The sequence below is a fragment of the Ammospiza nelsoni genome, chromosome 9 (assembly GCF_027579445.1).
Source record: "Ammospiza nelsoni isolate bAmmNel1 chromosome 9, bAmmNel1.pri, whole genome shotgun sequence".
In the NCBI taxonomy this organism is placed as follows: domain Eukaryota; kingdom Metazoa; phylum Chordata; class Aves; order Passeriformes; family Passerellidae; genus Ammospiza; species Ammospiza nelsoni.
Genome location: NC_080641.1, coordinates 8,823,462 through 8,835,864, shown reverse-complemented (window position 1 = coordinate 8,835,864; position 12,403 = coordinate 8,823,462). Strand labels below are relative to the sequence as shown.

At 49.5% G+C, this 12,403-nt stretch overlaps 1 protein-coding gene across 1 annotated transcript in view; it reads right to left on the bottom strand.

Moving 5' to 3' along the window:
* Positions 1-1,412: 1,412 nt before the first annotated feature.
* The window catches only part of ACBD6 (acyl-CoA binding domain containing 6), an 84,331-nt gene continuing 73,340 nt past the window's right edge, over positions 1,413-12,403 (bottom strand). The window contains exons 7-8 of the mRNA XM_059478116.1: positions 5,772-5,802; positions 1,413-1,992 (exon numbers count right to left, since the gene is read on the bottom strand). Of these exons, the coding sequence (XP_059334099.1) occupies positions 1,835-1,992; positions 5,772-5,802 (189 nt within the window). The 3' untranslated portion in view covers positions 1,413-1,834. The remainder of the gene's footprint in view (positions 1,993-5,771; positions 5,803-12,403) is intronic.

Here is a 12,403-nt window from a genome sequence, read left to right as displayed (position 1 = left end):
GTATGGGTAGTTAAAGGCACCAAGGGATTTAACAGCAATCCGAAAGGCTGCTGGGGGAAAGGTTTGGCTGAATAAAGCAGATTATAAACAATAATATATGTCTTTCTCTCCTCCCCCCCCACCCCCACCCCTGCTTTCTTTTTTTTTTGGAAAGGCTCCAACCTCACAAACAGACCTAAAGTGCTATAAACATCTCCAGGGCTGAGCGCTCGGCCCCAAATGTGCTCTCTGAAAGCACCAGCACCGTGGCCGCTGCTTTTCATCCCGGCTTTAACAGAGATTTTTTTATTGCCCAGCATGTCCATCAAGCCAGGCAGTGGCTGTGCATTACTGCCCTGCAGAGAGGTGGCCTTGCTTGTCCCCAACCTTGGTGCCACCAAAGTCAGTGTGACCCAGAATTGGGGTTGGCATCCTTGTTTCATCTGCATCTGGGTGGAAAAGCACCCGGCTGTGATGAGCCAGCCTGCAGCTGCCCAAGGGGAGCAGGAGCCATGGAGGGGTCTTGCCTAATATGAAGTTATTGGGAAATAACCTGCCCAAGCCATTTTGTCCCCAGCATGGTGTGGTGGAGCCAGCACAGCAATTTTGTCATTGTCAGCAAATGCTGGCAGGAGCCACAGACACTGTGAGGGGCGAAAGCCACGTGTGCCCAGCCACTCCTCAGCCAAGGGAAATGTTCCCAGTTATGTTCCTGAGGCTGGATGTGCTGCAGAACCCCATGGGCAAGCAGCTCCCTGTCACAGCCATGGAGATTTCCTCTGCTCCCCCCAGGCTGTGAATCTTGTCTGGGAAAAGCAAACTCATGGCAATATCCCACAGGGAAGCCATGGGCTCCTCAGTCACACACCCACCCAGAGCAGCAGCCTCCTCCCACAGCACAAACCCACCCCTGGTGGCTCCGTGGGCCCAGCTGGGATGCTGATGAGGCAGCACCAAACCCCATGATCATCCCACACCCATTCAGCCATGGTCACAAGCCACATTCTTCCTCTTTTCAGGGTACTTGACCAGCTGAGAAGATCATGAAGTGTCCCAGAGGGGTGACAGGGTGGGTGCAGGTTTATCTGTGCTCAGCTCTTACCAGATCTCAGCCCTGGAGGAGCCATTCCAGGGATGGACACAAAACAGGAGCTGCTGAGGTGGTGTTTAAAGCCATTTGATTCATCAAAGGGATAAAAGTGCTATCAGCTTGGAGAGGCTGATTAGCAACATGTGTTGTGTGAGAACCAGAGGGACAGACAGACAGACACCTGTATGACCCTGCTGTCTTTGCAGCTGTCCCTCCCCAGGACAAGAGCTCCAGCAGAACTTCCCAAGGGTTATGGGAAGCACTGACCTGCCTCCCATTCTTATGGCTTCCAAGTCACCCTCTGCAAACAAAAAACCCCAAAACCAAACACATTAAGGCTTGATCCCAACACTGTGCTTTTATTTATATGATTTATTTGGACCCAGGGGAAAAAAAAACAAACAACCAAAACAAACAACCCAAAATTCAGCTTGAACGGGAGAATGCATCTCACCTGGCCCTGCATCCCCAGGGAGGAGCCGACAGGTCAGCCCAGCTGCTCTGGTGAGACAGCCCATACAGTACTCGTGTTTGATACAATAAAATAACACTTGGGGCCTCCTCCAGGCCCTCTCCCCTCTCCCTCCCCCCTCAAATACTGCTCAAGGTCAGAGCCTGCCAAGCTCTGATGCCACCCTGCTCAGGGCACGCGCTTGGAGACCCAGCCAGACCCTGTGCTTTAACAGGAACCCCCGAGGTGTCTGGGGAGGGCAGCAGGGAGGGGACAAGGGGCGTTTATTGCAGAGCATCCCTGTGCCCCGGGGCTCAGGGCTGGCCGGGGCCGTGCTGCTGCTGCAGAGCGCGGGTGATGGCTTTGGAGTCCGTCACCTCCTCGGGCAGGCAGCCCTCCTGGTCCCGCAGCCCCGGGTCGGCCCCCGCCTGCAGCAGCAGCTCCACGATGTCCAGGAACTCGCAGGTGGCAGCTGGGGAGGGAAAGGGAAGGGTTAGTGCGGGGATGGGCGTTCCTGGAGCGCTGGCTGTAGCTGGAGGCAGGAAACGCCGGCTCAGCAGAGCACAAGGCAGGGCAGAGCTCAGAACACAAAGTATCGCTGTGGATCCAACAGTGCACGGGAAGGAGAAAGGACAGAGAGAGAGCAACGCAAAAGCAGCAGTCCTGAGTGGTGCAAGCAGCACCCAGAGCCTGCAGTCCAGTCAGAGGTGCTGGGAGCTCAGGGATCTGCAGGGCATCACCTGGGACAGCTTGGCTAAGGCTCATTCCCACCCAGGACTGGACACTGAGCCTGGAAAGGGCCCAGAGTGCTACTGCAGCACTGCAGGGACCCCAAAGTGCCACCTGGGAAAGCATTCCCTGCCTGCTCCTGTACCCAGAATTTATAAAGCATTCACCATCTATAATGGATCTGTACCCTCACCTGCCTCCTGCACCTTCCAGGGTGCAGGCAGCACATCCCAGGCACTGCCTCACTCCTGACTTTTGTCCATGCCTTCTCTCTGCACAAAATTCAGATGGTTCATAGCTGAGCCCACCACTTCCTGGAGCACCAGCCCCAGGTGACTGTGCCCATGACCTGGGACAGCTAATGTTAATGGCACACATTTTATTCCCCACATCTCTACTGGTAACTGTTTTTTCATCCCTCATTTTCTCTAAGATAGAGTCAAGTTCGACCTGAGCTCTTCTCTGTCCTAGGATGTCTTACCTAAGGATGCTAAAAGAAAAAGAACCAGGAAAATCAGGAAAACTCTTAACACTGGACAGCTAGACTTGGCTGACATCAGCACAAGTCCCAGACCCTGGATTTTCCTTTCAGCCTGTGCAACTCAGACCCTAGTAAAGCCAAAACCTGCCTTATAAGGCCATGAAGCTGGCAGCTTCCTCTTGCATTGGTAGCAATTGGTTTTAATCATATTTTGGGTGTTTTTATAGAGCAACCGACTGACTCCTTTAGTAATTAGAGTGTCTTTTGCATTACTCTGCAGTCTTCTACTGATCCAAAAGGACAAGCAGTAATGTCTCATTAAAATAAATTCAATGTGTGATTGGAGTTTATATTGAAAGGATAAAAAAGGGGAAACGGTGAGGAAGCAGGTGGGGGTGTGGGTGAGGCTGAGCTGAAGGGGGGCACATCCCTCTGCAGATAACAGACTTCCAGAGGTGCCAAGGAAGGTCTGGTGGCAGCTTCTGGGCATGGGAAGCCGGTCCCCACAGGGAAAGGTGGCTTCCTCATCTGGTGCCATGTCCTTGAGCAGGCTGGGGACATCCCTGGGGACGAGCACAGCTGCTGGATTTATCACACCCTGGGACCCTCGATTTGTCAAGGGCCAGAGCGGCAGCCCTGACAGTGGCACGGGTGAAGATGAATTTCCATTCGGCGCAGTTCGCCTCCCGACTCCATTAATCCTCAGGGTTCGGATGATGAATTTTTTTTTTTTATTATTTATTTCCCCTCCAGCGTCCCCTCCCACTGCCCTGCCCGGCGCAGCCAGAGCTGAACAGATGGTGCTTTGCAGGGAAGCCGGGGTGCCCAGGAGGATACGGAGCCTGCCCACTCCACAGCCACGTGGCCACCGCTGCTGGAGAAGCCTTGATTTCCTCTGGGAGAGGCGGCAGCGATGATTTCAGTGTGTCTGGGGATGGATGGATGGATGGATGGATGGATGGATGGATGGATGGAGAGGAGCCGGGCAGAAGGGGCTGCCCAGCACTGAGCACAGAGCCATGGGCTCGGGCTGCAGCCGTGGCTCCCCCGGTGGCCTCGGCTTAACCCCCGATTAAAGGCGGGGTCAGCGGCCATCGGAAGGAGCCGGGATTTATCACCCCCAGCAGGATGCGCTTTGACACGGGCTGCAATCAGGAGAGCTGTCACCACAAGGACAGCTGTCAGGCCACGCTGCTGCCGGCTCATAAAAAGGGATGCAGACACCCTAAAAGCAGGGGCTGCCTTGCTGATGGGAGTTAACCCTTCCCTGGACTCGGTGAACAGCCTCCAGCAGTGCCTTGTGAAGGCAACGCTCTGCTCAGAGCTGATGTCCGGCCATAGCAGCTCTCCTGCCTCCCCACTGCAATTAATGACTCAGTTGTGAAGTGCTGACCAAAATGGGACTGGGAGGTGACACTGAGTTCCAGTTTCAGGCCAACAGCCTCTTGAATCCATCCAGTCACCCATTTAAGAAGCTGTTTCCAAGCTTGGGGTGATTTATGGCCGGATCAGCAAGAAAGGGAATGAGGATGTCCAGGGGACCCATGGGAACACCAGGCCTGTGTGCCAGCAACCCAGAGAGGCTTCCCAAAGATGATATACATAATATATCATGTAATACTCAAGGGGAAGAAAAAATTTCAACACTTCACAAACATTTGGGAAGAAAATCCTGGGCAACCGTAGTTATTGAACACCTGAGCTGGAAGGGTAGATCAGAGAAATAATTTCTGAAATAATGTTCATTATATCACTTATGTTTGCTTGTGTTGAACAACCTGCCTCAGTCCCCAGCCAGAGGATCCATCTGCATGGAATTTAAACTCAGGTGGTGCCTCCACCTTTTCCTTTCACATACTGGGCATGCCAGAAGCAAGTGCTCTTGGACAACTTACACATGTGCTATGCTTTTGCACAATCTACTGTGAACCCCTCAGGAGTTGGAAAAGCATCTTCCCAGGAGAGAGAATGCCCAAAGTGTGGAATGGCTTAGGAAGAGAAAGAGGCAATGTGGCATTTTAAGGGCTGTCCATCTGTGGACAATGCTGTGCTAAGCAACAGATTCACCATTCCTGTCACAGTAATTTGGAATTTGAAAAATGGAGTATCCTACAGGAAAGATCCCAGAGGGAGAAATCACACATTATTGTAACTACAGTCTTGGTTCAGGAGCCTTGGAATCTGGGAGTTTAGCTCCAGATCCAAATGCTGTGCCTTGGACTGATGTCTGCAAAGCAATTCTGCTATTCTGCTAATGTCCTTGTGGAGAGATCAAGAAGAGAGAGAAAGACACAAACACTTCAGAATGACAAGTATGCTCTTAATTACCGTGACAGGCATCAAGAGAGAGTACAAGACAATAACTGGCTATGTCTTAATTTTGGGAAAGAGATTAGGATCCAGATTAAATTGATACTTTTTTCCTATTCCCTGCACATCAGCACCGCACACATCACTTCAGTCTCTGCTTTTCTCATTTGGAGATAGAACAATCTTTCAATTAAATCACGGATCTAATTAGCCTGTAATTGTAGGAGGGACACCAACTGTGACTCGCCTCTGCTGATTTTGGTAGTAGAGAAGCTGCTGCTCTCTCAGCTGCGATCAAACAGGTTTGTCACCAGGACACATGAAGGTGGAGGCCACCTTGTTTGTCCCCTTCCCCTGACCTCTGTAACCTGTTAAAACTGGCACAGACCCTCCCTGAAGGCTGAGGAATTTGGCATCCCCTAACCAGAACCACTCCTGGCTCTGCAGGTGGCACACCAACATCCTGGAGACACAGAGGTGTACAGGGAAAATCTGCATCATTAATTGAGGGAAAAGGAAGGCTTTAAGGTGACATTTGCAGAGGAGAATGAAGGGAGGGCAGCAATTTTCTCCTACCCCTACCATCCTGAGATTTGCTAGTGGAGGTAGCCACTGGTTAATCAAATCCAGCTTCCTTTTCTCCTGGAAATTGTTTTCTATGTATAGAGCATTTACTCCAGCTACAAATCCACACTGCTAAGAAGGAAGAGCCAAGCTTAGAGGCAGCTTACCATAATGGAGTGCAGTCTGGCCTTCCCCATCCTGAAAAAGAGAAAGAGACTTGCTTTTAGAGGTGTAGGTAACATTGTGGTAATACAAACACATCCCAGTTTTAAATAAATAGGCTGAATCCCAGCAATGTTTTAATTGACCAGACAAACAGCCAGGACACCCAGCTACCTGACAGCTGGGATTTGAATCATCATCCACCATCACTCCCTATTGATGGATAATCAATTTCTATCCACCCATAAGAGTGTGCGGATCACGTCATGACGTGAGTATAATTCAGTTCATACTGTTATCACTTCCAGCCCATAAAAATGAAGGATTTCTGTCCTATGGCCTCACTCTGGGATTCTCACTACTCCTGGTGCTTTAGTGCAAGATGTTTCAGTGCAAACCCAGATTTGGCCAACTACCTGAGAGAGGGGTAAAGCACTGGGATGCTCACACAGCTCTGTGCACTGAGCTCTTCAGCACATGGGAAAAAAAACAGTTCCTTCCACCTGAATAAATGTTAGGTCCCTGCCTTCAGAATTTAGGTCTACTCCAATACCCAGGTTAAATATTGTCAAGTCAGGAAAGGGCAGAGTGCTCAAGGATGAGAGCAAGTTGTCAAATTGATCCTTGTGAAACACCTAAGTGTGTGATTTGTAGGTGTTGGCACACAGCTCCCTGGTCCAGCTAACACTTAAGCCACTGCCTCAGCTGCAATGCTTTGGGCAGTGTGTCCCCTTCTCAGACTCCTGTGTCCCCTCCCCAGGGCTCTACCACAGTTGATGCTTCACATCCAGCACTGCAAACCCAGGCACCTCACCCTGCCACAGCCTCATCCTGCCACCAGAACAGGTGAAATAGAAGTAAAGAATTACTGGCCCCTTTGCTTTCACTTCCACAACCAGGATTAGCCTCTAATTCAGTTCTTGGCCTCCTTAATTTATTTGCATCTGCCTATGGAGACTTAAATTTTTAATTACCATCATCTTTGAGATTAAGGTACAAATTCTACAGTTTGCCATAGATTCTGGAGCAGGCAAAAGAGAAAAGAACGAGAAAAGAGGTAGAAATTCCACTCACTGGAAGTTTTCTGGTTTCCCAGTGTATTATTCTGCTTGATATTAAACCTGTTGAGCTGTGGAATTAGGAATGACCTGTGTTTTGGGGTGGGAGGTGCCATGCTTTGCTCTGAGACATGGCACTAACATGACAATCATGGCAGCAACAGGGATAAAAAGCCAGATGTAACAGGCATTTGCTGCCTAAATGCCTATTTCATATCTTTTCCAAGCAAAGGGGCTTGGAAAAGATATGAAATGGGAGGGTGTGATTTTTCCTTCCATGTGCCACTATGTCCCATTCATGTCACTCAGAGCAGTGTTGAAGATGCCTCATTCCAGGAGCCTATTTCTGCCCAAACTGTGGGGAGCACAATGCAAATGGTGTCATTAGATGGTACCACAAACCAAAGAACTGAGGGAATCACAGCCAGCACCCATTGATTACTCCACACTAAGGTAACCAATGTGAGCCAGTGCCCCTGAGCTCTCCTTAAGCACATGGCTGCTTGGAGGAGTGACAGGGCCAGCACTGACTTCAGCAGAATACTCAGCAGGGCTGGGGAAGGAGAGGTGGGAGCAGTCTGAATGAGTTATTGGAAAGGCAGGATGTCAAATGTGTGGGCTGGGGGATGGGAATCCAGCTCCCCTCTGCATCACCACCTCCAAGACCGCAGCCAACAAAACCCACAGGTGAATGGGACTGGAGCCATGCAGCAGGAACCCCTTCCCATGGGAGTGCTTTGCTGCAGAACTCCCTATTAAAACACCCAGGGCTGCTCCAGGAATCCTAGAGACATTTGTTTCTCTTCCAAAGGCCTGCAGAAAGCACTGCTGGTTCAGCAGCTGGCTGGGGATAACAAGGTTTTTTATTTCTCTTAGATGTACTTCCTGGCATCTGCTGGGCTAAGGAGAAGGCACAGGTCTCAGCATAGGAAACGCATCCCTTTAATCCCAGTGTGGTTTTTATAAAGAACTATTAATCCAATGTTATGCAAACATGGTTTGCACTTTATTTACGCTGCGGATTTTCCCCCTGCTCTGAGCCAGCCCAGTGGCCAAATGCTATTTGTTACACTTCTCAGATACCGTGCTGTTTGCTTCTATTTCCTCTGTGACAAATTTTAATCCAGGTAAATGGAAAAAGCTCTAGCGTAGTCACTCACTAAAGGCCTTGAAAGCCCTCGGGAAGCTGCTGATCTCAATCCCTCTTTGATTTGGCTTTTTGGAGCACCGTGGCTAATTGCAGCCTGATGTACCCAGCTGCTCCAGGTATGGCCATGCTGAGCCTTCAGAGCAAAGTGGTCACACCTGGAGACTAATCAAAGATGGGCTGTGAAAGTCAGGATTACAGCTCCCTTTGTGGGAATTATGTGAAACAAATATTATGTGAAACAAATATTGCCTGCCAGGCACTGCAAGTGTCTGTTTTGCAATCCAACGCCACGTGCAGAAGATGAGTGAAGATGAATTGTAGCTGGCCTGGATGCAAGGGGTATTTCCTGATGTGCAACAGAAAACAGAGGCCTCTTGAGCATCTTAAGGTCCTTCTCCCAAGGTGTGTCTGTGTTGGGATGGATGATCCCAAACAGGGAATGGGCAGGTACAAGCCTCTGTCCTCATCCCATTGGCATCAGCCAGGAACAGGGGATCTGGAGCACATCCTCTGCAGCCAGGAGATGCCAGCAGGGATCAGATGGATCCTCTCAGCACATGGACCAAAGAGAAGGTGCTGAGTAAAGGTAAGTGGGGAACGGGAGATAGGCAGTTCTAGGCTAACACTGAGCCAGGATGCCTCTGAGAAGTGCCCTTTCATGCCTCTGTATCAGCTGGGAAAATGTCACTGTCACAGGTTAAAAAGGAGGAAACCTGCTCTGATTTGGTGAACTTCAACACAAAGGAGGGGAACAGCCAGGCTCAAAGCAGCAATAGACCTTCTGTAAAGGCTTGCAAGGCACTGCTAGGCCCTTGTCCCAGAGCCCTTTTAGCAATTCTCCATCTGTAAAAAGGAGGAGCTCGTGGAAATGGCAGAACTTGCACAGGTAGACAGAAAGTGACTGGGAAGAAAAGACCATGACACGTTCAAATGTAGGAGTGCTCAGTCCCAGACATGTTACTGACCAACAACAGATCTGATTCCAAGATTTCCTCTTGCCTCCTAATGTGCCATCCCTGGTGGCTTCTGCAGCCTCCTGGCACATCTGGCCATGTCAGGGTGACAGCTGAGCAGCACAACCTTTCTGGGAGATGAAAATCCAATGCCCATGTCTACCAAACCCATCAAAACAAAGAAGCTACAAAATCACTGGTACTTCCTACATGCATGGTCTGTGACAGATGTCACTCAATGAAAATCCAACTACCAGTGGATAACTTATTGGATAACAGGATTTTGTTCTGCTCCTGAGAAATTTAAGCAAGAGAAATGGGAGAAGATGGACCGAGCACAGATGGACCAACTGTCTTATCTGCTAAGTGGCACTGTGGCTGCTGCACATGAATTCTGTCTTACAGCTGATGGGATTACACTGGTGCTGCCATCCCATGTTCATTCCTTGGGAATTTCTGTTCCCTGCTTAACCTAACACAAGGTCTGGACTGAAGGGCAGAGACAAGGAAATGGCTTGGCTAAAGCTGCTGTGGTGCTCTGCACTCTGTAAGACACCATTTGCCATTTCAAGCAGACTTTGACTGGCCAGTGTCTGACTGTGGTTTCATGGGACAGCTTTAGAAGCAGTGCTGTATGAACACTGAGAGCTCAGAGCTGCTTCATTCGCCCTCCAGGCTGTGCGCAGTGGCAGGGTGGCCCGGAGGGAGACACTGCCTCTTCCACCATCTCACCTGTTTTGTTCAGCACCAGTGGAGAAAGAGGAAAAACAAATCCATGCTGGTTATCTGGGTGAGCTTTGGTCCAGCCTGACCTCATATTGGTGATGAAGTGGGGCTGGACCCTCCACACCAGCACAAGGGTCTGTAGGGGACCCCACACCTCCACACGGAGACCTTACCCCAACACCTGCAGGCACCTCCCCAGGCACAGCAGGAAACCTCTACACTAACCCTGCCCTTTCGAGGGGTAGCACGTGTGCTCTTTATTTTAAGGTATTTTTCCCCCCATATCTCTTTTCTGCTCATTTGTGGCACCTTTTAAGGTGCAGGGCTCATTCCCATTGACAGACTCGGAATGCTGGCAGGGATCGCAGGAGATAAGAGCGATGAGGTGATAAGAGTGTTTAACAGCACGGGGTCCTGGGCAGCACGATGGGCCAGAGGGAAGATAAATATTTACACTACATCTTTAGAAGATGAGTGAATAAAAAGGGCCAGAATAATACAGACTCTGAACAAGCACTGATGCTTAGGAGCTGTAATATAAATCTCTGCAGCCTCACACAGTCACTCAAGCCAGGGAGATGAAAAATAGCAAGAAAATACTTCCCTCCACTTTTAAAAAGGGTTTTATTTCTCATTTGTTTCTACTTGAGACTTCAACTTCCCAACAATTTACTTTAACCTCATCATCATCTTATTCTCTCTCTGAAATTTTCTCTCCAAGAAGACTGAGGGTAAGGCTACAGCTCAACACACCAGAATTTACATGCTAACCCCCACCAATACTAAAACCAGGCAAATATAACCAGTCTGAACTCCACCAGATGATTCAGCAGGAGACATCCCCATGTGCATCCTTGGTCCCAACTCCAAGGCAGCTCAGGCACTCCCCAAGGACGAACACTATGGGACAAAGGATACAGAGCAACCCCTGCTAGAAGCAAAACCAAAAAGCCTGCACTGGTCATGAACAGCTGTTTTTTGGGATTGCAAATAACCCAGGCTGACAAGTGCAGGGCATCCTCTTAAGTTTGGCTCCTCAATTAATTTTCCCACCTCCCCTGTGTGTGCACACAGGTTTGGGAGGGATCCCTTTCTCACTGAGCTGTCCCTCTCCAGGAGCTCTCAGCCCTCTCCTCTGCTCATTCCTCCCACTCTGACCATTTCCTGCTCTGTGCCAGGCACATATCCCTCAGGATGGAAGGTGCTAGACTGGTTTTTATCATCACCTCTTGGGCCCTTCTCCAGAGCCTACTGCCAGGCCATCATTTGGCCTATCTTCTAAGTGCCTCACAGATAAATTAAATCTGCATAGAGAAGCAATTATTACATTTCTAATGGCATGAACCCTTACAGCACAATCTGCTACTGAAAGGCAAAGAAAATTGCATTAGCTTTTGTTTGATTCAAAATTATGATCAAGGGAAGAGGGATGCTGAAGCCCTTTAAAGCCAAGCCTCTGAGCTGGGGATTTTTCTGTCTGGGGACCTCCCTGCTCGTATTCACTGCTGGAGCTCATACTCATGGTTCATTTAGAGGTACTAATTTGGAGAAGCCTTTGCTTGTAAAGCTGCTGTTAAAAGCAGATCTAAGAAAGCTCAGAGAGAAGAAGATGCCCAGGGACCACCACTGGCTCCCTCCTGAAGCCTGCAGCTGCTAATGCTCCCAAAGGCCCCCAGCCCGAGGAGTTCAGTGTGCCAGGGTTATGCTAATCCCTCATCGCCCTAGTTTCTAACTGGTGCTGTACCTAAATTTCCAAGTGCAATTTCAGTGGGATTTATCACATCTACTATGATCAGCATGTAGTGCTGCTGGCACAGATACAGGCTCTCAATATCCCACTGCAGACATGGCTGTCATTAATTGCAGAACAAACTGATTTCTGAACCCATGCAGCAGCTCATGCAGCAACACCAAAACTCTCAGGGATGTTTTGCTCTTGAGCATTTTCAACCCATTTTGCAGCCAGCACTCTGTGCTCAGCTGTGTATTTGGACATATTTATAGGTTATCCAAATAATATTTGCTACTGCCTGTTACTTTCAGCACCAGGCATCTTGCTGCTCATCAAACAAGTGTGTTGGTGCAATAGAAAAACTGCCAGGAAGCTGCAGGGATCAAAAATGTGTTTGGAGAAGTCAATGCCTAAACCTGAAACAAGTGTCACAGTGCTGTGGCTGAGCCAGCCCCTGGCAAACCATGCAGATGCCATCCCAAGCTATGGACAGGATGATATTCCAAAGGACAGGATGCTAGTATCCTCTTCTCAGGGTGCTTCCCTGCCCCCTCCCCGCATAAAAAGTTAGTGCTCCTGTACTGCTTTATCACTTTAGCATGGCTGAGGCAGATACCTGCTTATTTAAGGGGCAGGATAAATGGGCTGAGACAGCTTTCCCATCCCCAATTCACTAGGGAACGCTTGGAAATTCCACCTGACACCGGGAGCGCTCTGTGCTCTTAAACAATCTCCCGTCTGATCCGATTGTTCCCCAGTGGGGAGGCAGGCTGCAGCTAGCTCAAGAGTCATTGATTGGATTAACAGCCTAATTCCCAACAGATGAATAGAATACTGATGTCTTGTCAGCCCACATCATAGAAGGAAAACACAATCTGCTTCTACAGCCCCGAAATTTAACCCTTTGCTTCCCTGCTCCCCCCCTCCCCGGGGCTGGATGCAGGGTCCAGCACTTTCAGCCGGAGATCTTACCTATTTAAATGAGAAAAGATTTATTAACCTTTGGGACACTCTGCCT